At 38.4% G+C, this 22,111-nt stretch overlaps 2 protein-coding genes across 5 annotated transcripts in view; one reads left to right on the plus strand and one right to left on the minus strand.

The window, feature by feature from the left end:
- Nucleotides 1-600: 600 nt before the first annotated feature.
- Nucleotides 601-13,216, plus strand: RFESD (Rieske Fe-S domain containing). Its single transcript, XM_086413201.1, has 4 exons — nt 601-772; nt 8,202-8,380; nt 8,486-8,520; nt 10,461-13,216. The coding sequence occupies exons 2-4, from the start codon at nt 8,203-8,205 to the stop codon at nt 10,722-10,724; spliced, it is 477 nt and encodes a 158-aa protein (XP_086269327.1). The 5' UTR covers nt 601-772; nt 8,202; the 3' UTR covers nt 10,725-13,216.
- The window catches only part of SPATA9 (spermatogenesis associated 9), a 59,189-nt gene continuing 49,841 nt past the window's right edge, over nt 12,764-22,111 (minus strand). For all 4 annotated transcript variants that reach the window (XM_086413196.1, XM_086413197.1, XM_086413200.1 and 1 more), the window contains 2 exons: nt 17,990-18,085; nt 12,764-13,235 (listed from right to left, as the gene is read on the minus strand). In XM_086413196.1, the coding sequence (XP_086269322.1) occupies nt 12,948-13,235; nt 17,990-18,085 (384 nt within the window). In that variant the 3' untranslated portion in view covers nt 12,764-12,947. The remainder of the gene's footprint in view (nt 13,236-17,989; nt 18,086-22,111) is intronic.

The following is a 22,111-nucleotide window of genomic DNA, read 5'->3' on the forward strand; positions in this document are numbered from 1 at the left end:
ACGCTAAGAGTCGGACACGACTGAGCGACTTCACTTTCACTTTCAAGCATTGGAGAAGGAAACGGCAACCCACTGTAGTGTTCTTGCCTGGAGAATCCCAGGGACGGGGGAGCCTGGTGGGCTGCCGTCTATGGGGTCGCACAGAGTAGAACACGACTGAAGCGACGTAGCAGCAGCAGTATACATTATATGCATTGTGACGAACTCTAGTAAATATTTTTATGAGGTAAATTTCTGGAAGACACACTCCGGGTGAGTTCAATAAACACCACTGTACATTGATTATATGCATCATGACAAACTCTAAATATTTTTATGAGGTACATTTCTAGAAGACAGACCCCTGAGTGAGTTCAACAAACACCATTATACATAGATCATACGAATAGTGACGAACTCTAGTAAATATTTTATAAAGTAAATTTCTAGAAGGAAGACCCCTGGGTGAGTTCAAAATCTAGATAAATGTGGTGAGCTCAACAAACGTTTTAAAATGAAGTGGGGGAGCCCACATCTGTAAAACACACGACCGAAACGGTCATTTCGGAGATCCCGGCGGAGCGCGGCGAGCCGGCGGCCGCGGTCAGCAGCCCTAGACGCCTCAGAGGCCGCCCCGGGGGCGGGCGCGCTCCGGTCACGTGGGCGGTGGCTCCCCGCCCCGCCCCATCACGCGGAGAGCCACGCGGCCGCCGGCGTCCCGGCCGGCTCAGTATCCTCACGCGGGGGCGCTGCGGCCGGGTCTCGCGGAGGTGGGGCAGGGACTCCGGGGAAGGTAAGTTCTGTTCCTGGCGCGGGGTTGGGCGGCCGCGCGCGGGGCGGGGCTCGCGAGACTCGCCGCTTCCGGCCGGGCGGAGGGCCCGGGGCTCGGGCTTCCGGCGGCGGCGGAGACCGAGAGTGGGTTCGCGGTTGCAGTGCTGAGTTTCCTCCTGGCTCTTTTGAGCTCTGCGGCTTCGCCGCCCTAGACGCTGTTCTCTTTAACCATGAACCCCCAGCGCAGGCTTCCGCCCGGGCACTGCGGGCCCATCGAGCTTGTTCATCGTCAAGGCTGGTCCTCACCCCGGACCTGCGGCTTCCGTTCAGTTCAGTTCAGTTGCTCAGTCGTGTCTGACTCTTTGCGACCCCATGGACTGCAGCACGCCAGGCTTCTCTGTCCATCACCAACTCCTGGAGTTTACTGAAACTCATATCCACTGAGTAGGTGATGCCATCCAACCATCTCATCCTCTGTCATCCCCTTCTCCCGCCTTCAATCTTTCCAGCATCAGGGTCTTTTCAAATGAGTTAGTTCTTTGCATCAGGTGGCCAAAGTATTGGAGTTTCAGCTTCAGCATCACTCCTTCCAATGAATATTCAGGTCTACTTTCCTTTAGGATGGACTGGTTGGATCTCCTTGCAGTCCAAGGGACTCTCAAGAGTCTTTAATACCATAGTTAAAAAGCATCAATTCTGTGCTCAGCTTTCTATATAGTCCAGCGCTCACATCCATACATGATTACCTGAAAAACCATAGCCTTGACTAGACGGACCTTTGTTGGCAAAGTAATGTCTCTGCTTTTAACAGCTGCTTCGCTGGGTCTTTTTTTTTTTTTTTTTTTAATTTAAGTTTATTTATTTTAATTAGAGGCTAATTACTTTACAATATGGTATTGGTTTTGCCATACATCAACATGAATCCGCCACGGGTGTACACCTGTTCCCAATCCTGAACCCCTCTCCCTCCTCGCTGCCCATACCATCCCTCTGGGTCATCCCAGTGCACCAGCCCCAAGCTTCCTGTATCCTGCATCGAACCTGGACTGGCGATTCAGACACTTGCTCCTTGGAAGAAAAGCTATGACCAACCTAGACTGCATATTCAAAAGCAGAGACATTACTTTGCCAGCCAAGGTCCATGTAGTCAAGGCTATTGGTTTTTCCAGTAGTCATGTATGGATGGGAGAGTTGGACTATAAAGAAAGCTGAGCACTGAAGAATTGACGCTTTTGAGCTGTGGTGTTGGAGAAGACTCTGGAGAGTCCCTTGAACTGCAAGGAGATCCAACTAGTCCATCCTAAAGGAAATCAGTCCTGGGAATATTCATTGGAAGGACTGATGTTGAAGCTGAAACTCAAATACTCTGGCCACCTGATGCGAAGAACCTACTTATTGGAAAAGACCCTGATGCTGGGAAAGATTGAAGGCAGGAGGAGAAGGGGAGGACAGAGGATGAGATGGTTGAATGGCATCACCAAAGTGATGGACATGAGTTTGAGTAGGCTCTGGGAGTTGGTGATGGACAGGGAGGCCTGGAGTGCTGCAGTCCATGGGGTCGCAGGTACGGACACCAAAATGATGGACATGAGTTTGAGTAGGCTCTGGGAGTTGGTGATGGACAGGGAGGCCTGGAGTGCTGCAGTCCATGGGGTCGCAGGTACGGACACGACTGAGCGACTGAACTGAACAGATTTTGTTTTAAACATTTGTTGACACAAGTCTTGCACATTGGCTTTCCTAAATTAAAAAAAATTCAGGATCATCATCTAAGGATATGTATATGTGGAGTATACACACAAACATCTTTGCTAAAAGGTTTTGTACCTTCAAGATAGTTTATATGCATGCCACCTATTTTTATAAATCCGTGGATGCTACTTAGATAAAATGGTAAGATTTTTATATCAGTGTTCACAAAGTTTAGACATAAGATCTCGGTTTGAATCTTCACTGCGATTTTATGAGTTTGGGCAAGCTTTTGTTAAAGTCCTTTACCCTTAGTTTCCTCATCTGGAAAATAGGCATTTTTTCTTGGGATTAATGAATTCATATATGCAGAGTCCAAGCAGTTGGCAATCACTAAAGGGTAGCTAGTTTTATCTATTATTCTGCCAGACAAAGAAGTCTAAAGCTATGGCATTTCTTGTCTCTGAACCTAAAGTAAAGGTGTCACCTTGGAGTTTTGCATTCTGATAAGTATAGGTCAAGTCCCCAGACTCAGTAAAAGCAACTTTATGCTTTTGTGCTCAAGAATAAGAAGAAATTCCTTTAATTTCATGTTTCTTTTGTCCCCACTGTCTTATAGAAACTTAAGTTATGCTGAAAAGATTCCTTATGCCAGAAAGGTATCTAATAGAGACAGAGGATTCATTTAGCTAATCAGTAATTTTATGTGGTGTTAGCACCTTTAGAAACCTAATTTTAGGTACAGTCCAAAAAATATCTCTTGAAGAGAACCGTGGAACAAAATGCTCAACATTTCTTTAAGCAGTTTTCTTCTAGCTCCCATACTGAGTAATGCAGTTTAATTTTTCATTTTCTTACTTTAAGAGTCTACTATCTTAAAGCTGACTCAACACAGAGAAAATGTGTAGGAGTATATGAATAGTGCATCAAAGTAACAGTAATTAAAGTGAATAAAAGTGACTTGTATTGCTGTCTGAATGGACTGTGATATTCACATTATTTAATTAAGAATAATATGGGTGTTAATTATAGTCACCAGATATCATAAATAGTACCACCTATGATGCTTAGAGGGAACAATTATTTGAAGGATGAGATAATACTTTTCTAAGCAAAATGCAAAACTGATCATATTTCTCTGAAACCTTTATCATTTAGCCCCAGCTTTCTCTGCTCATTTCTTATCAGCCCATGCAAAGTTCCCTACAATTTGCCTTGGTTGGGGGGGAAACCCTGCAAAGTCTCCAAGAGACTGAAACGAGAAAGGATAGTGTTTGGTTCTCATTTATTTGGGAGTTCAATAGAATTTAATTAACTTCTGGTGCTAATCCATATCTCATGTATTTTGGTACTTGCTTCAGTCTTGTATTTCTTTTCTATTTGTTGCCTGGAAAAAGAAAAGTAAGAGAACTATAGATTTATTTCTTCCTCTATGGCAAGTCTTGAAATAAGCTGTACAAAAATTTCAAATAGTCTATTCATGATCTGTTTACATATACATTCTCTGAGGACAGAAAGTACCATTTTATCCCTTTTCTTGGATTTTGGATCATTTATTACATAAAGTAGGATACCACTTAAATTTGGGGGGAAAAAAGTAATTTTAAATATGAGTAAATGTAATACATTGATAAACACTTAAAATTTGTGTTTATTATTCCCTTGCTTTTCTTTGTACATTTTCCCTATATAAATTTATCCACGAATAATACATTGTTTTGTTTTGCCTCTTTTGGCACTTTATAAAAATAGAAGCATACTCTGAATTCTTAAAATTTTTTTTGTTTAAAGTTACAGTTTTGACTAATCCAACTTGACACAGCCATACAGTTTTCACTGCTGCACAATATTCCATTGAATGAGCATAAAAATCATCCATTCTACTGTTGATAGATTTGACTTGTTTCCTATCTTTTGCTGTTATAACCATTCTTGTGCATTTTTCCTGGTGCACCTGTGCACATGTCTATGGAATATATCTGAAGTGGGATTATTGGGTCATGAATATGTTCAGCTTTGCTAGGTAATTGTTGTACCTCTAATTGATGTCATCACTAACAGTTGCTCCATATCCTTGCCAATCCTTGTTATTTTTTGCCAGTCTGGTGGATGGAAAACAGTATCCTATTTTGACTTTGCTTTATATTTCTTTTACATTTTCCTACCAATTAGGTTGAGCATCTTTACATGTGATTTCTGGCTATTCAGATTTCCTCATCTGTGAAATGTTTAAATGTTTGTGTCTTTTGCCCATTTTTATAATGGTTGCCTTTTCTTGTTTATAGGAATACTTCATGTTTTCTGAATCAATCCTTTGTTAGTTATATGTGTTGCATATTCCATATTTTTCTTTTTCTTCAGCCTATTCCCCCTTCCTCTTTTCAATTCATCTGTCTGTCCCCATTTTTATCATTATTGCCCTTCTGTTCTGTCTCAAAATGTGATAAGGACGGCACATGCAGCAGTGTGGAGGTAAATGTTACCATCTGAGTAGTTTGTATACTTTGGGCACCTGCCAAAATCAAGTAAAACCAGATAATTGTTTAGAAATGTTGCAATCCAGCCTCTGGTCAAGCATGGCTAATCCACAAAGTCTAAATATTGGATGTTCTTCAGAAATTGTTAGACCTCATTCCCTATTGACACTCCCACTCCAAGTGATTGTGTTGAATTCTGTAGTTTGAAAACTTCCAAATTTATTTCTCTAGTGAGGCTCAACTCTAGTCTCATATATCTGACTTTTGACTTGATATGTCTTGAGTACCTCAGACTCACTTTGTACAAAATGTAACTAGTTCCTTAATTTTCCTTTCTTTCAAAATATCATTCCTTTCTCAGTCTGCCCAATCACAATCACAAACCACATAGTTGCACAAACCTAAAACCTGGGAGTTAAATGGCAGCCCACTCCAGTGTTTTTGTCCTGAGAATCCCACGGACAGAGGAGCCTGGCGGCCTGTGGTCTATGGGGTCGCAGAGTCGGAAACAACTGAAGCAACTTAGCACATCCTTCTTTATTTCTTTTCTGTAGGCTCCTTCATTCCAGTTCATCAGCCCAAATTGAGTTTGTGCCTCACTCAATTTTCTTACTGAGGAGAGGCAGGAACTTTGAATTCAATGAATAAAGGAAAGCACTACACTAATCAAGTTTAGGAAATTACAGAGATGTCATATTTGTTCCCTGAAGTTTGCACTGTTAACCATTGCTCTAATTATTAGGAGATAAAGGAAACAAATATAGAAATTCTTGGCAAAACAGGATATACACTTTTACTTAGAAACTATCATAGAAAAAATAAAAATACCAACATAAGGGAGGCCCTCAGGGAAATCCTCTACATGGGGCCTGAAACCCCTGACAATGATATATCTTTGATGTTTCTTTCTCATATGAAATTAATAGACCATGGCTATGTTCTTGAAGTATATAGAAGATCCCTTTGAAAGGGTTGTTCTCAAATAGGCTGAATATCTGTGCTAAGAAAAAAAAAATTTAGAATACCTTACAGATTTCTCTAAAATTTATATACTTCTTTCTATAAATTGAAGAGAAAGTCACTGTTTTGAATGCCCAAGTAAGACAGAAGAAAGTAATGCCATTTTCTATGTGAATTAAGAAAATTAAAGGCATCCATTCACACTTCTGCGTCCTACTAGAATATGGTTATCTGGTTGATCTGTATGAGCTGGCTGTCTACACCAGGCAAAACCAACTTAGCCACCTTTTAACCAAGAGGTTCAAGATTATTCAGACTGTCGAAGAATCCTGTTGTTCATTCGTTAAGTCGTGTCCGACTCTGTGACCAGGCACGCCAGGCTTCTCTGTCCACCACTATCTCCTGGAGTTTGTGCAAACTCATGTCCACTGAGTCAGTGATAACATCCAACCATTTCATCCTCTGTCACCCCCTTCTCCTTTTGCCCTCAATTTTCCCCAGTATCAGGGTCTTTACCAGTGAGTCAGCTCTTCACATCAGGTGGCCAAAGTATTGGAGTTTCAGCTTCAGCATCAGTCCTTCCAATGAATATTCAGGACTGATTTCCTTTAGGATGGATTGGTTGGATCTCCTTGCAGTCCAAAGGACTCTCAAGAGTCTTCTCCAGCACCACAGTTCAAAAGCATCAATTCTTTGGTGCTCAGCCTTCTTTATGGTCCAACTCTCACATCCATACAAGACTTCTGGAAAAACCATAGCTTTGACTATATGGACCTTTGTTAGCAAAGTGATGTCTCTGCTTTAAAACACTGTCTAGGCTTGACATAGTTTTTCTTCCAAGGAGCAAGTGTCTCTTCATTTCGTGGTTGCAGTCACCATCCACATTGATTTTGGAGCCCAAGAAAATGAAATCTGACACTGTTTCCACATTTTCCCTGTCTATTTGCCATGAAGTGATGCGACCAGATACCACAATCTTAGTTTTTTGAATGTTGAGTTTTAAGCCAGCTTTTAGACTCTCCTCTTTCACCTTCATCAAGAAGCTCTTTAGTTCCTCTTCACTTTCTGCCATTAAAGTGGTATCATCTGCATATCTGAGGTTATTGATATTTCTCCCTGTAATCTTGATTCCAGCTTGTGCTTCATCTAGCCCAGCATTTCACATGATGTACTCTGCATATAAGTTAAATACGAGGGTGACAGTATACAGCCTTGACGTACTCCTTTCTCAATTTGTAACCAGTCCATTGTTCCATGTCTGGTTCTAGCTGCTGCTTCTTGTCTTGCATACAGGTTCCTTAGGCAGCAGGTCAGGTGGTCTGGTATTCCCATCTCTTTAAGAATATTCCACAGTTTGTTGTGATCCACACAGTCAAAGGCTTTAGCATAGTCAGTGAAACAGAAGTAGATGTTTTTTTGGAATTCCCTAGCTTTTGATGTCTGGTTCCTCTGCCTTTTCTAAATCCAGCTTATACGTCTGGAAGTTCTCAGTTCATATACTGCTAAAGCCTAGCTTGAAGGATTCTGACCAAAATCTTCCTGGTGTGGAAATGAGTGTCATTGTATGGTAATTTGAACATTCTTTGGCACTGCTTTTCTTTGGGATTAGAATGAAAACTGACCTTTTTCAGTTTTGTGGCCACTGCTGAGTTTTCCAAATTTGCTGGCATAATGAGTGCGGCACTTTAACAGCATTTTGGTTTAAGATTTGAAGTAGCTTAGCTAGAATTTTGTCACCTCCACTAGCTTTGTTCGTAGTAATGCTTCCTAAGTCCCACTTGACTTCACTCTTCAGGATGTCTGGCTCTAGGGGAGTGACCACATCATCGTGGTTATCTGGGTCATTAAGAATTTTCTTGTACGGTTCTTTTGTATTCTTGCCACCTCTTCTTAATCTCTTCTGCTTCTGTTAGGCCCTTGCCGAAAAATCCTAACTTCAACAAAAGCTAAAAACAACACTGATAATATGCAGATGTTGTTTAGCATTGAATTTGAGAGGGAATAAAAGGATAGTGAGACTTCAGTATCTATCAGGAGTTCTGAAATATCTACCTTAGGCAATGAAGTGCATCAAGTACAAGTCCAGCCTAAAAGTGGTCAGTCCTCCCTAATTTTGGCAGGCTTTAAGAGTTCTAACTTACAATCATGACTGACTATAATCCAGTATTTTTAAAAGTACCTCCATCAGTCTCAGGGAAATCAAACTTCTCTTATGATTATCTCTGTGAGTTAAGTGTAATGAAACTAGTGAAGACCACTTGCAATTTTTTTCCTTCTTTTTTTTTTTTTTTTTTTGTGTGTGTGGTTTTGTTGTTGTTCCACTAGCATGGATCCTGGTGGCTCTGAACAAGATCCTGAAATGAAGGAGCAATATGCTTCTGTCTATGTGGGTAGAGAAGAAGACATTAAAAGATCTGAAAGAATAACAGCTGTTGTCCATGACAGAGAAGTGGTGATTTTCTACCACAAAGGAGAATTTCATGCTATGGATATTCGCTGTTACCGTAAGATTTTGTTTTTCATTTGTAAACCTTGTATTTATTTACTGTCCAGAAAGCTATTAAAATTTCAGTTCTTAGTGACCAGATGTATGTTCAATTTCTTTGCAGACTCAGGAGGACCTTTACATTTGGGAGAAATAGAGGTATGTAAAAGTAAATCTGTTTTCAACAAATTCAGATGTTTCCTATTTATATTCCTATTATATTTACTGTCTCTATTCACAAACAATTTATATTTGGGTTTGAACTATATTTTCATGCTTTGAGTATAATTACCAATATTCTAGAAATTCACAACACTAACAATGTAAAGAAAACCATTTTATAGGTAAAGATGAGAAATATACATGTCTTCTGACCTAGTAAATATACTTTGAAAGATGTACTGTGCATATTATTGTACAAAAGTATATATATATGCTTACATATGTGCATATACTTCTTAAGTATATGCACATATAGAAGTATATATACACTTAAACATTTGTTAAGTACATATTTAAGAAGTTCATTGTGGTATTATTCATTGTAATGAAAAATGGAAGGAAATTTAACTGCTTTAACAAGAGGAAACAGTTTAAACTAGGACTCGCCATGCTGTGGAATCGTATGCTGTGCTGTGCTTAGTTGCTCAGTCGTGTCCAACTGTTTGTAAGCCCATGGACTGTAGCCAACCAGGCTCCTCGGTCCATGGGGATTCTCCAGGCAAGAATTACTGGAGTGGGTTTTTATGCCCTCCTCCAGGGATCTTCCCAACCCAAGGATTGAACCAGGGTTTCCCACGCTGTAGGCAGATTCTTTACCATCTGAGCCACCAGGGAGGCCTGTGGAATAGCATACAGCCAGTAAGTTAATGCGGCATGAATGTCAACAGTATATTTTTGAGTGAAGAAAAGCAAGTCAAAGAATAATAGGTCTAAAGAGGTCTCATTAAAAAAAAAATTACTTTCTATAATTCTACATAGTTTGAATTTTTCCAATGTGTATATATTACTTTTATGATATAATAAAAATATCAATATATATATTTTAAGAAAGAAAGAACACTTTGAAGGCTTAACTCAGGGAAGATGGGGGCACTGTTTTACTTACTTGCATTCCCAAACTAGCTGCCTGATTTCTTCTTTTCTACCTCATGAAACTGATCTCTCTCTCCCTTCTCTGTCTCTATGTCTCTGGCACAAAGTACATGCTTAAATTTAGTGTTCCACTCGCTATACAACTCATATCTACTTACTTCCAGACCTGTCCTCATGTTAAAAGATGTGTGCTTAAATTATGAACATGAACTTATGAGTTATGAAAATGTTTGCTGACAGAAGAGGAGAGGTGGTACGAAACAGCATTTCTGCACTTCTCGTGTGGAGATAAAAATGTCAGCATCTGGATGATAGTGTGGAAGAATTTCCCTCAGTTTCAGACCATCATGAGAGCTATAAAACCTTGCTGCTCAAAGTGTGGTTCACAGACCAACAGCATTGGTGACACCTGGGAGTGTCTTGGAAATGCAAATATTGCAGCTTGTTCTAGGACTACTGAGCTTAAACAAGGGCTTGATTTAAACAAGATCTTGGTGATTCCCATGTCCTTTAAAATTTTAGAAGCACTGCTTTAGGACAGCTAAAAGTTTGAAATGAACTACTTTGGATCATAAATTGCTCTTTAGTTAATATATGCACTTATGCCTTTAGTAACCTCTCTTGAAATTATATCTGAGGCTTACCATTCTTCCACCAGCTAGTGAAGACTCATTTAGAAGCACTCGAAGCCCTTGCCCCATTTCCGTCACAGAAGTGACATAATATCTAACAGATAACAGCATACTGGGGTCACATGGGGTAGTTGCCTGGGATGGTTATCTTCTGATAGAGCTCTAACACACTGGGTTTCTTATCAACTGCAGAAGAACTTGATGACTGCTAAGATTAGGTTCTGCCTTATGCTGAATAGTTGGTAAATGGGAGGTAAAAAGAGAAGCCTGTTTTGCAGCCTGGTTCTTCTGCAGTAAATTCTGTTCTGAGTCTGAGATTTATTGTCAACACTGGAAATGTCATATTATAAAGTCAATTATTTCTTTCCCCAGGAATTTGATGGACGAGCATGTATAGTTTGCCCCTGGCATAAGTACAAAATTACTTTGGAAACAGGAGAAGGACTGTATCAGTCTATAGATCCTAAAGACCCATCAGCAAAACCCATGTGGTGCTCCAAAGGAATAAAGCAAAGGATTCACACAGTGACAGTGGACAATGGGAATATTTATGTGACTCTTTCTAATGAGCCTTTTAAGTGTGACTCTGACTATTATGCTACTGGAATCTTCAAAGTAATTCCGAGTTCCTTCTGATAAAACTTAATGGCAATGAAAAATGTTGTGTATGTTTCGAAAGTAGTTTTAGAATAACCTTGCTGAGTACCAAAGATGACTAACTTTTTCCAACACAAGCACGTTTTTCATCTTTAACAGTCATATTTGTGAAAGGTTCCAAAGCACATGTACTTAGTGTGATGTAAGGATCATCATCGGGATCTATAGAATACTTTTCAGCCAATCCTCTGGATTGATTGGAACCTCAAGGTTATAGGTTTGAAATGTGCATTTGAAGAAGGATAAAAATAATTTGGAGTAACCAGAGTGAAGAAAAGGTTAAAAAAAATTAGATCTACAAAGAAAAATTTAGGGGAAAAATCCCTACTTGAGATAGTAGACTTTATCATGGAAAAATTTAATGTATACAAAGTGAAGAGAATAATAAACTCCCAGCACCACCTTCAACAGTCATCAGCATTCTTCTAGTCTTGTTTCATTTTTGCATGCGTTCACCACCCCACCTATTGATGGTTATTAGAATTTTTTAAGGTAAAATTTAAACACATTGAAATACTTAAGTTTTAACTATTCAGTTTTTCCAAATATATAGCAGGCCTTTTACACTTGAAAAATACTTCCCAAAATGGGATCAGTGTACATGCTGAATTTAGAAATAGGAAACAACTTGCTTGACAGCGAAACCAAGTAAACTTCAGCTCAGTTTCTCTCAGGTCATGGTAGACAGTTTCAAAGTAATGAGGAGACAGTTGCTGCTAGCCATAAGAGATGTGAAATGTGTTCAGAGAGCCAAATGAAATTTCTAAATAACATTAAAAAATTTTTTATTTGTATAGAATTTTGCACATGTATGTACAACCAAATATCACAGAGAGCAGAGATATAGGGTGTTGTTCCTCAGTCTTTTCTTCTGAGCTCGCAGGCCTGTGTAGGTTAGTTCACCCTGCTTCTTCTATGCCAGCTATTTATGGCCATCACTCCTCTGGTTGCCTCGTGCCCACGCTGTATTATAAAACCCTGGGTACTGATCATCTAAAACTCAGCAGCGCATGGTGGAATATGAGAATAAGTGGGACCAGAAAGAACTATGAGGAACAGATTATGAATTCAGAATGAGAAAAGCTTTTTGTCAATATTGGAACTTAGTCTCAAACCACAGTAATCTTCTTAATGACACAGGGCTGAATTAAGGCTTAGTATTCTAAGGGGTCCACTTGGATCCTTTCTCTTGGCTATTGTAAAAATAATAAGGGAATAAAATAGGTATCATTAAGGCTGTGCTTATAGAGCCTTTTGCTATATATTATATTTTTTCCGATATATTGCTACATGCTACCCATATGCCAACACTTGCTTTCAATAGACTATTTATGAGCCAGGCCTGGGTTTTTTATAAATACTATTTACAGCAGCAGTTACCCACCAGGTACAAAAAATGTACCATCTCTAGAATGGGTACATCCCAGTCTATTATATCAGGCACTGATCCTCCCATGACTTAACACATGTCCAGAATTGAAAATGCATGGAAGAAACCAAAGTACCTCCAGCAGGCAAAAACCATGACCCTGGTTTGTGGGACCAATCACAGAAGCAGTTTTTCCTGAGGATCCAGTGGCAACAATGAGTAACATGGACTTGGTTTCTGGTTTTTAATTTGTTCCTCTAGATGCGGAAATAAAGATGTCATGTCACATCCCATTCTCAAATACAGACATCTTCTCACCAGATTTGTAAACAATATAAATTTACATCTATGAATGTCAAGTCCTTCATAACGTTATAGATGAGTTTTAAAACAACTGATAATAGGGAAACTCAAACTATGCAGCCTGTAGATAGAAAATATATATCCTTTTATTATCTCTGAAAAAGATATGTAGCATTTTAATAGGGAGGGTTTTTTTCCCTCCCAGATAAATAATTGGAAAGATACTCTAAACAAGTCTTTACTATAAACATAAATGTATTATAAACATGTGCATATTATAAACCACTGCATAGAGTCTAATTCACCAAAGGGTACATTTTCTTGTTCATTAAAACATATCACATAGTCAACATTGATTCATTTTATTTTCTCTACCATATAAATACTTGAGAATGACATTTTAGCAATAGTCCCTCTCCCGCCCCCATTTTTTTTCAAAGCAGAGCAGTCAGAACATAAAAACTAGTTTCCGAGTTATGTCATTAGATAATGCTTAAGCTCTGTTCAGTGATATTTAAGTTCAGATTTGTTCATTCATTCATTTCAGCTGATTGATCAAACACAGAATGTAAAACCTGAATCTTATTACTCAACTTATTAGCAGGAAGTTTGGGGCGATCGGAAATACTGTCTGGCTTCTCCGGTAGTGACCTGTAAGGTTTCGCTTTGATTTCACCTTCGGGAAACAGAGGCTCAGAAAGCACAGGCTCCGAAAAGGCATTTCTAAAATTTTCACTCTCCTCTCTGTTTTGCCTTATGGATTCTTCTTCTTGGAAAATCTTCATTATCTTCTCCAGCACAGTATTAACACAGACGGTCTAATAATTTTTAAAAAGTTAATGTTTCTTTTTTTATTATTGGAGTATGATTGTGTTATACTACTAAACTTAACAGATAAAAATCCAATAATGCAATAAAACATTTAACATAAAATCATTGATCTGTATATTCTACAAAGAGGTGCTTTTTTTCAGCTTCCTCTGGCACATGATAAACGTGAGGAGGCTGATTCCTAATTATAAATATGCCATAATCTAGAAGGAAAATTAAAACATAGTATGCTTTAATAAAAATATGCTTCACATTTCTAATTCATGTTTTACATCTTTATTCTCTAATTAAATGAAACATTCCTTTATTCTCCTGACTTAATTAAACATTTTCTGAGAGATGGAATTTATCGTCAAACATGTTAATATCTCAAAGTAGGTTTTCTGTTTTTACTTTTTTCCCATATAGACTTTGGTTATACCAATTACGTTCCATTGGAAGGGCATAAACATTTTGGTAAGAATTTAGTAAATTAATGATTTAGAATCAATGATTTCTAAACAAACTTGTGATCCACTTTTCCTCAAAAATGCCATTCAGTACTTTAAGGGTGTCAAAACAAAACATAGATTAAAAAAAACTTCAAAAACTGAGAATCACTAAGAGCTGTATCTGTTAAACCTATAACTTTACTGATGGAGATGATGATGCCAAGCATTTAAGGCAAGCAACAAGAATAATAAAATCTATAAAATACGAGAACACCTAAACTAGCTTCTTTTACCAAAGCGATGATGCCTCCAAGGTGACATAATAGGCAACCAATGCTCAGATGTTCCTAAAGAGAGGGACAGAAAGGAGGGTGGGCCTCGGCTTGAACAGCCCTTTCCTCCTGACCTCCTGCCTCCTCTTTACTTGCCTGTCTCCCACCTCAGAATGGGGACACCAGATGCTTCCCTTCACTTCCCGGCATTACTGTTACCATCTGGCAATGTGACCCCTCTGGCCAACATAATAAAATTTGTCTGCTGGGGAGGAAGATCGGAAGGATTTGGGGGAAAGTTTCCTCCTTTTTATATAGAAGAAAGACTGTCTTTGCCTCTACTCTCTCCTCCTTGCTTTGGAGGCTGATACGGATGTAAGGTATGAGCGTAAGGCAGCAAACCTAAGAACCAAAACCAACCAACAGGATAGTTGGGGAGAGAGATGGAGAGGCCCTGGGCTCGTGATGATGCTGTAGATCCACTGTACAAACCCAGGAACTGCCGGACTCCGGACTTCTAATTAAGTGAGGTATTTAAATAGCTGTATTGATTAAGGTACTATCAGTACTATCAATTGATAGTATTAAGGTACTATCAATGTTACTTATATCTGAGTACACCCAAATCTAGAGTTATAAAATCTTGAGGTCCATCACTTCCAGCTACAGACAGCTTTAACCATTTATCACAACTAGGATGGTTTTCTATGTATGCCATGCTATGAAAAGAAGGTTGGGGAGCCGTGTCCTCTTTGATACATTTCTTCTTCCCTCACTTACAACATTTTATCTGTGCCCACCATAACCAATTCTGTCCAAGTCTCAGAAAATGAAAGATCTTGATTAAGGTCAGTATTTCTCCATCTTTGCTTAAAACCTATACCCTACTTATCAACTTGTCTATTAATTATTGCTTGCCTCTTCAACCTCTCATTCTTGACTAGCTCCTTCCCTGTAACCTGTAACATACTAAAGTATATTCTATTCTGAAATTTAAAACTTTAAAATCCCTGTGGCCCTGTTTCCCTCTTGACTACGACAAACTCTTTTCTTGATCAAACCAGGACATACATTCATGGTTTCCATTTTATCATCTTTTCACTCTTTCTGCTAAAGTAGTTCTCAAGATGATTAATTCCAACTTTACTACTAGATCTAATGGACACTTTTCAGATCTTCATTTTACTTAACTTTTTCTGCTTGTGTGTTACTCTTAACTACTCACAACTTCCTGAGTCTAATTCCTTGACAGCGTTTCCTCCTGATTCTCTTCCTGCTTTTCTTATTATTGGTCTTCTGTCTCCATCATGGATTTCTTCTTAGCTTATCTTAAACAGAAAGTGTTCTTCACATTTCTGTCAACTTTATACTCTTTTCACTTGGCATGGTTCCACTCTCAGGGCATTAACTTCCAACATAGATGTTATTTGCTTTCAAAACCATAATTCTAGCCCTGACCTCTCCTAGGACTTGGATGAATATATCACAAATTATCAGAGGTCACCAAAAAAATTGTTTCTATTCTTAGTTTATAGCATAAGTCATGTAGGATGATTTCAGGAGTCTTTGAAAAATTCAAGTAATTTTAGTTTTAATCTAGTTTTGTTTTAGTTTCACCATAGCCATTTCATCCAACTCATTTTCTGCAGTATATTTGCATCAATCTTGTATGAGAGTCACATTTAAGATACTGAACATTTCTCAAAATTTTAAAACATTTGCAAAACATTTGATAAATTCAGAGTTTTTAAAAATTGTAAATATGTTTAAAATGAGTTCTTTTACACTTTTTTTTTCTAAGTTGTTTTAGCTATTCTTTGGCATTTTCTTGTAAATTTTAGAATAAACTAGTCGATGTACACATACACACCTGCTCAAATTTTAATTGGGATTGCACTGAATCTGTGGATTATTAGGAAAATTTAACCTTTATTCTTGTCTGTTTCAATATGATCAAAAAAATAAATAGGTAAAAGACCTCTAACAAAAAAGCCATAAGTTTATTAACAGAAAGAAGATCTAAATAAATAGAGAAATATACCATGCTCATAGATTGGAAGGAGAACCTATTGTACCAGTATGAAGACTTAATGTAAAGCGCCAGTAAATAATACAGCATTGAATTGGTATGAGAATAGACAGATCAGTTGGCTAGAACAAAGAGAATATAAGCAGACCTACATATATAAGGACATTGAATTCATCTTAAAAAAGAGGTGTTCTGGGGCAACAGGAAAGGGGTTTACTTTTTTCCCTGATAAATTGAGTTGGATCAGTTTATCAAGTGGGCATCCCTGGTGGCTCAGCTGGTAAAGAATCCACCTGCAATGAAGGAGACCTGGGTTCAATCCCTGGGTTGGGAAGATACCCTGGGGGAGGGCATGGCAACCCACTCCAGTAATTCTTGCCTGGAGAATCCCCATGGACCGAGGAGCCTAACGGGCTGCAGTCCATGAGGTTGCAAAGAGTCAGACACAACTGAGCGACTAAGCACAGCACAGCACAGTGGAGGAAAAACTTGACCCTTGCGTCATACCAACTCCAGATGTATTATAAATCTACAAGTGAAAGGCAAAATAACAAAGCTCCTAGGATATATCAGAGGGAGTAGTTTCATGACTAGGATGTAAGTCAAGATTCCCTAATTAAGACATAAAAAGCACTTAATATAAAGAGGATTAATAAATGAGACTTCATTAAAATTAAGAACTTTTAAAAGACATTCCTAAAAATGAAAGGCTAGTCACAGAGTAAAATAAATCTGCCCAAATTCAACTAAAAAAAGGGCTTGTTCCAATAATAGTTAAAAGAACAAATTGATAATAAACCAATGGACAACTCCAAGTAGGAAAATGAGAAGAGACTAACAGAAATTAACAAAAGAGGATATCCAGTTAATGTATAAAAAAGGTATTCAGTCTTAATAATCAATAAAATGCAAATTAAAAACATAATATGATAGTACTACATACCCACAAAAATGGCTATACCAGAAAAGATTGATAATGCCAAATGTTAGTGATGATACAGAGCAACTGGGATTCATAATCTGCTAGAATGAACTGTTAAAACTGTTTTGGAAAACTTTGGCAATATATGCTAGAGACGAACATATGCAAAATCTACAGTCCAGACATTTCACCCAAACATATGTACAAGAACATTCACAGCAACCTATTCACAATAGCCAAAGTTCTAAATAATCTAAATGTTCAACGATAGAATAGATAGTTGTATATTTAATCAGTGGAATACTGTACAGCACTGACAGGCAACAAGCTGCTGCTATAGGCAACAAATGAATCTCACCATGATAATGTTGAGCAATACAAGACCCACAAAAGAACATGGTATACAACTTCATTTATATATGAGTCAAAACAGACCATGCCATTAGAAGTCAAAATAGAGCTTGCCTTTACAGAAGAGGCTAGTGATCATTACAAGTCAAAATAGTGTTTGCCTTTACAGAAGAGGCTAGTGATCATAAAGAGGCAAGAAAGAGGCTTCTAGAATGACAGTATACTGTTTTGTTTCTTGATCCATAAGATACATCAATTTATAGATTTTCTGATAATTCATCAAGCTGTGTACTTTTCTTTTTGTATGTTGTATTTTTTTTTCAATTAAAGGTAAATACAAATGGCAATGAATTATAAGAAAATAACTTTTTAATTTATAAAAGTCTGTATATTTTTGCCATACTTTTTAATGAACACTTTTGTAATTCAAAAAACAAAAGCTGAACTTTAACCAACCCCGGCATAATGGCAGAAACAAAACACCTGTAACCTAATGAAAGCAAAACCCAAAATGTTTTGACCAAATAGTAATAAATTTTTTAAAGAGTAAAATAAGTTTTATTACTTAAGCAACTTAGTTTTTGGTGGATTGACCTGGCTCCTTAGAAATATAATTTTTAATGTAAAATTATTTTGTGTAATAAGAGAATAATATCTTGGTTTAAGAATAGACTATACAGTATTTCTTTACATAAAATAATTATATTTCCAGATTCTAATTATTTTCTTAACTTACCAAATAAATGAGTGCTGCATATGAAGCGCACATTATGCTAGTTAAAGCAGTCTTTGCTGGGAAAGAAATTATTTCAAACAAAGATCCCTTTCTGACCTGAAAAAACAAATGAGTTTTCTTATTAAAACAAAAGATTTTCAATGTTACAATGTTAAATCTTATAATGTTATTGTAAAATGAGAATTCAAATATTGATAGTCATCTACTTTAGATCTGAGTTTTCCCACACCTTGAAAATATAATGTCTTCCTCCTTTACAAAAAGATACTTTCTTTTGCTAATTAAAACCTATGATAAATCTTTAAAAAAAATTTTCCCATTTCCAAAATCTCATTTTTGGTTTTTTACATTTACCAAGTGTGCTCACTAGGGGGTGCTGCTGTGCTTATTAGAAAAACAGTCTGTTGAAATTCATGTAGTCATCCTTTACTAAATTATTCACCTCTTCAATTAAGCAAACAGCAATGAAAATACCGGGCATTTCCTGGAGATTAATGACCTGCCTGGAAATGTTAATCATGAGACTGCTGAAGGCCAGTATTAATCTTAGATGATCATTAAGCTTCAGCAAATACTCTGCGCTCATATCCAGCATGCTTTTTGAAATGTAGAGGTTTACACTAATAAAGAATTTGTGTCTCAGATTTTTCTAGCTTCTAGAATGTGTCCCTGCCTCACCACAATATATTCAGTTTAAGGGAACTGTAACTCTTAGAGGCCACCTCTGTGGCTTTGAGCTATAAGGATATGAAATGATGTCGGTAGGAAGAACATTCCCTTCCCCTTTAGCAATGAAGGGGCAGTTAGTCATACTTCTCTGAAGAGCCAAGTCACTCAGAGGCTTCAAAAACTCCGAGAAGGTATAGGCTGTAAATATAAAATCATGTAAACGCACGATGAAGTGAAGTGGCTCTGTCATGTTCAACTCTTTGCAACCCCATGAACTGTATGTAGCCTGCCAGGCTCCTCCGCCCATGGCATTTTCCAGGCAAGAATACTGTAAAATTGCACACAAATGAGAACGGTATATATATATATATATATATATATATATATATACACACATATATGATCATTAAAAGGTTCAGTTCAGTTCAGTCGCTCAGTTGTGTCCGACGCTTTGCAACCCCATGGACTGCAGCACACCAGGCCTCCCTGTCCATCACCAACTCCCGGAGTTTACTCCAACCCATGTCCATCGAGTTGGTGATGCCATCTAACCATCTCATCCTCTGTGGTCCCCTTCTCCTCCTGCCTTCAATCTTTCCAGCATCAGGGTCTTTTCCAACGAATTGGTTCTTCACATCAGGTGGCCAAAGTATTGGAGTTTCAGCTTCAACATCAGTCCTTCCTGTGAACATTCAGGACTGATCTCCTTTAGGATGGACTGGTTGGATTAAAAGATGATAACACTGAAAAACTGAAACAATGGTAGCAGAATGGCTAGGTGAATTACACTGTATCCACCCAATAGTAACATTACAGCCTTTTAAATGGTGCTTCTGATGAGGTAGCATTTTATGGAGCAGACATTTGCATGGTCCTGTATACCAGGTCCTGCTCTAAGTGCTTGTTGTACTATTTTTGCTTACTGCTGTCCCTGCTGAAGAACAAAGGTGTCCAGCACAATCTCCCTTCTCTGCTCAAGTGATGTATGGAATGCTGAAGCCAAGAATACTATCTAGCCTAGTAGCTGAGAGATGGTGGGGTGAGGAGGGAGGGGGAGGGGGGTTTTCCTTCTTACCCCCACCCTTCAGGCCTTACCAGCTCCTACACACAGGAATAGGCAGGGGCAGTTTTAGCCCACTCTCTCCACAAGTCAGTCTGGAAAACTTCCCAGACTTCCTGGCTTCTGGAGAGCGCTTCCAGGAAATGAAGCTGCTGCTACTCTTTCACTCTTGCTGAAAGACTCAGACTGATAGCATGCCTTTGAATCCCACTATTAGGCTAAAGGAGACAAACTGCTAGTAGGGAGCCGACGTTAGGAAGGAAATCAGATTCATGCCAACAGAATGCCTCCTAGTAGAGTAAAATATTCATGAGTTTGTGAATATATGGGTGTAATGGAAGGTCCAATAATTGGTAGGTCGTATACAATAAAAATAAAAATGGGGTCTGCATGCAAGGAAAATTACTCTCTGTTTTGCTGCATCTTTCTTTTTCAGATTTTTGTCCTTCACCTAAAAGTAATTAAAATGGATTAGTTTAGAAATAAATATGTATTTGATATATGTTATGCTTCTGAATGACGAATCTGTATATTGCCTGGGGGTAACTTTTTCACCATTTTAATGCTTTTAATAAATATTTGCTGTTACTATAATAAATCACCCCTGTAAAAATACATATCCTCCAAAATTTATGTGGCTACTGGCTAAGTAGCCATTTTTCCATTTTATGACTCACTTGCAATACATGTTTTTCATATTATAAACCACAATGTTTCATTTTTGGTTTGCTATAAGCAGGAATAGTATATGGCAAAAACTGAGATAAACAAACTGGAGAAATTTGGAAAAAGGAGGCTTTGTCTAGACTGTCTTGGCTGGTTTCAAAAATTTTATCTTAACCTCGTTGTTACATGTTTTTATTTTATTTGCATTTAAAAGTATTGTGATATCAATATTATATCCATATATTTCCTTTTTGAATTTGGTAATATTAACATATAAGATACATGGATATTTCAACAGTAAAAACATTTCAGCTTTAAATTTTTCCCACATAATTTTATGTTCTACTTCTCCCATATAATTTTGACTGCCTTGTCTCATAGAAGAAATATCTATTTTCATCTTATTTTCACCAACAATGAGATAAATCACACACAAAAAAAGCAGACTATAAGCTGCTTAGAAAATAGAGATCCACTTACAGGTAACCTGAAGGTTGGAGAATTTATGTTGTCCAAAACCATCTTGATGAAATAAGAAGGAAGTTATAGGGGAAACTCTAATTCAGTGATTCACAAATAAGTGTTGGAAGAAATACTGCTTTTACAGGTCCAGTAAAAAGTGTTTCCTGTAAGTTTGAAAAAGCTACTTGATCATGAATTTGCTTAGCAACCCACAATACTCATGAATGCAGGGAAGACTCCTAGCAATCCACAGGAAAGAAAGCTTTCTGACTTTGTTTATCCCAGTATTGGGGCTTCCCAGACCCATGGACAGAGGAGACTGGCAGGCTACAGTCCATGGGGTCGTGAAAGAGTGGAACATGACTTAATGATTAAACAACAACAGCATGCCAGTATTAACAGCCTGTGGAGCATTACCCTTGAATGAGCTCTTAATCAGGTGGTCCTATAAAAGCTCGAATATCTCACCCTCGTGGCCAGCCTGCCAAAGTATGTCTTCAAGATTCCAATACTTCTGCTTTCTAGGAATTGTCCTTTCTCCCCCCAACCCTGAGTCTTGAATGACACCACCCAAGATAGCCTCATGGCAAGCCCTTCAAGGAGCTAAAGAAGTTCCCACTATTTGTGAGGTTTACAGTTTAAACCCCAAACTGGAGTCTACCTTGGAGGGTTGGGGGTGAGGAAGAAACTTTACTTGGGTAAGCCTCTGATTCTTCATCCTGAAAAAGGAAGCAACACTTCCCTGTCCACTATGGCACAGGCACTCCTGAGGCTAAGAGTTTGGTTTGCTCATCTCTTGACCACACCACTCCAGAGAACGTGTACAAAGTAGAAGCAAATGCCTCTAATGTCACTATACAGAGGATTCTATCATAGACAGAGCTTCTGGTCCTGTGGCCCTGCTCTGGGGTGCCAAAGTCAGCAACTATGTCTGGGAGCTGACGTGTCTTGGCTGAAGTCAGCCTCCAAGCTGCTTATGTAGGTCACTGCAGCCTAGAGCAGCTGCAGGCCTCACTCGGGCAGGCAGCTTCCGAGGCTAGCAGATGCAGCATTCTGTAAGTACTGCTGCTGGGGATACTGAAAATCACCAAGAAATGCTCAGTTTTCCATTCCTAAGGCCCCCTGCAGAAGAAGCAGGCATACACCACTAACCTCAGCCCTGCACAACAGGGAAAGGTTTGGGGAGCAGCCTGACAGCACCCATAGAGCCAGGGGCCAGGGAAGTCTCGTAGCAAGATGGCCAGTTGGGCAGGCCTGACCCCAAC

The sequence above is a fragment of the Bos grunniens genome, chromosome 7 (genome assembly GCF_055505025.1).
Source record: "Bos grunniens cultivar Pamir isolate PY7600 chromosome 7, Bosgru_T2T1.0, whole genome shotgun sequence".
Classification (NCBI taxonomy): domain Eukaryota; kingdom Metazoa; phylum Chordata; class Mammalia; order Artiodactyla; family Bovidae; genus Bos; species Bos grunniens.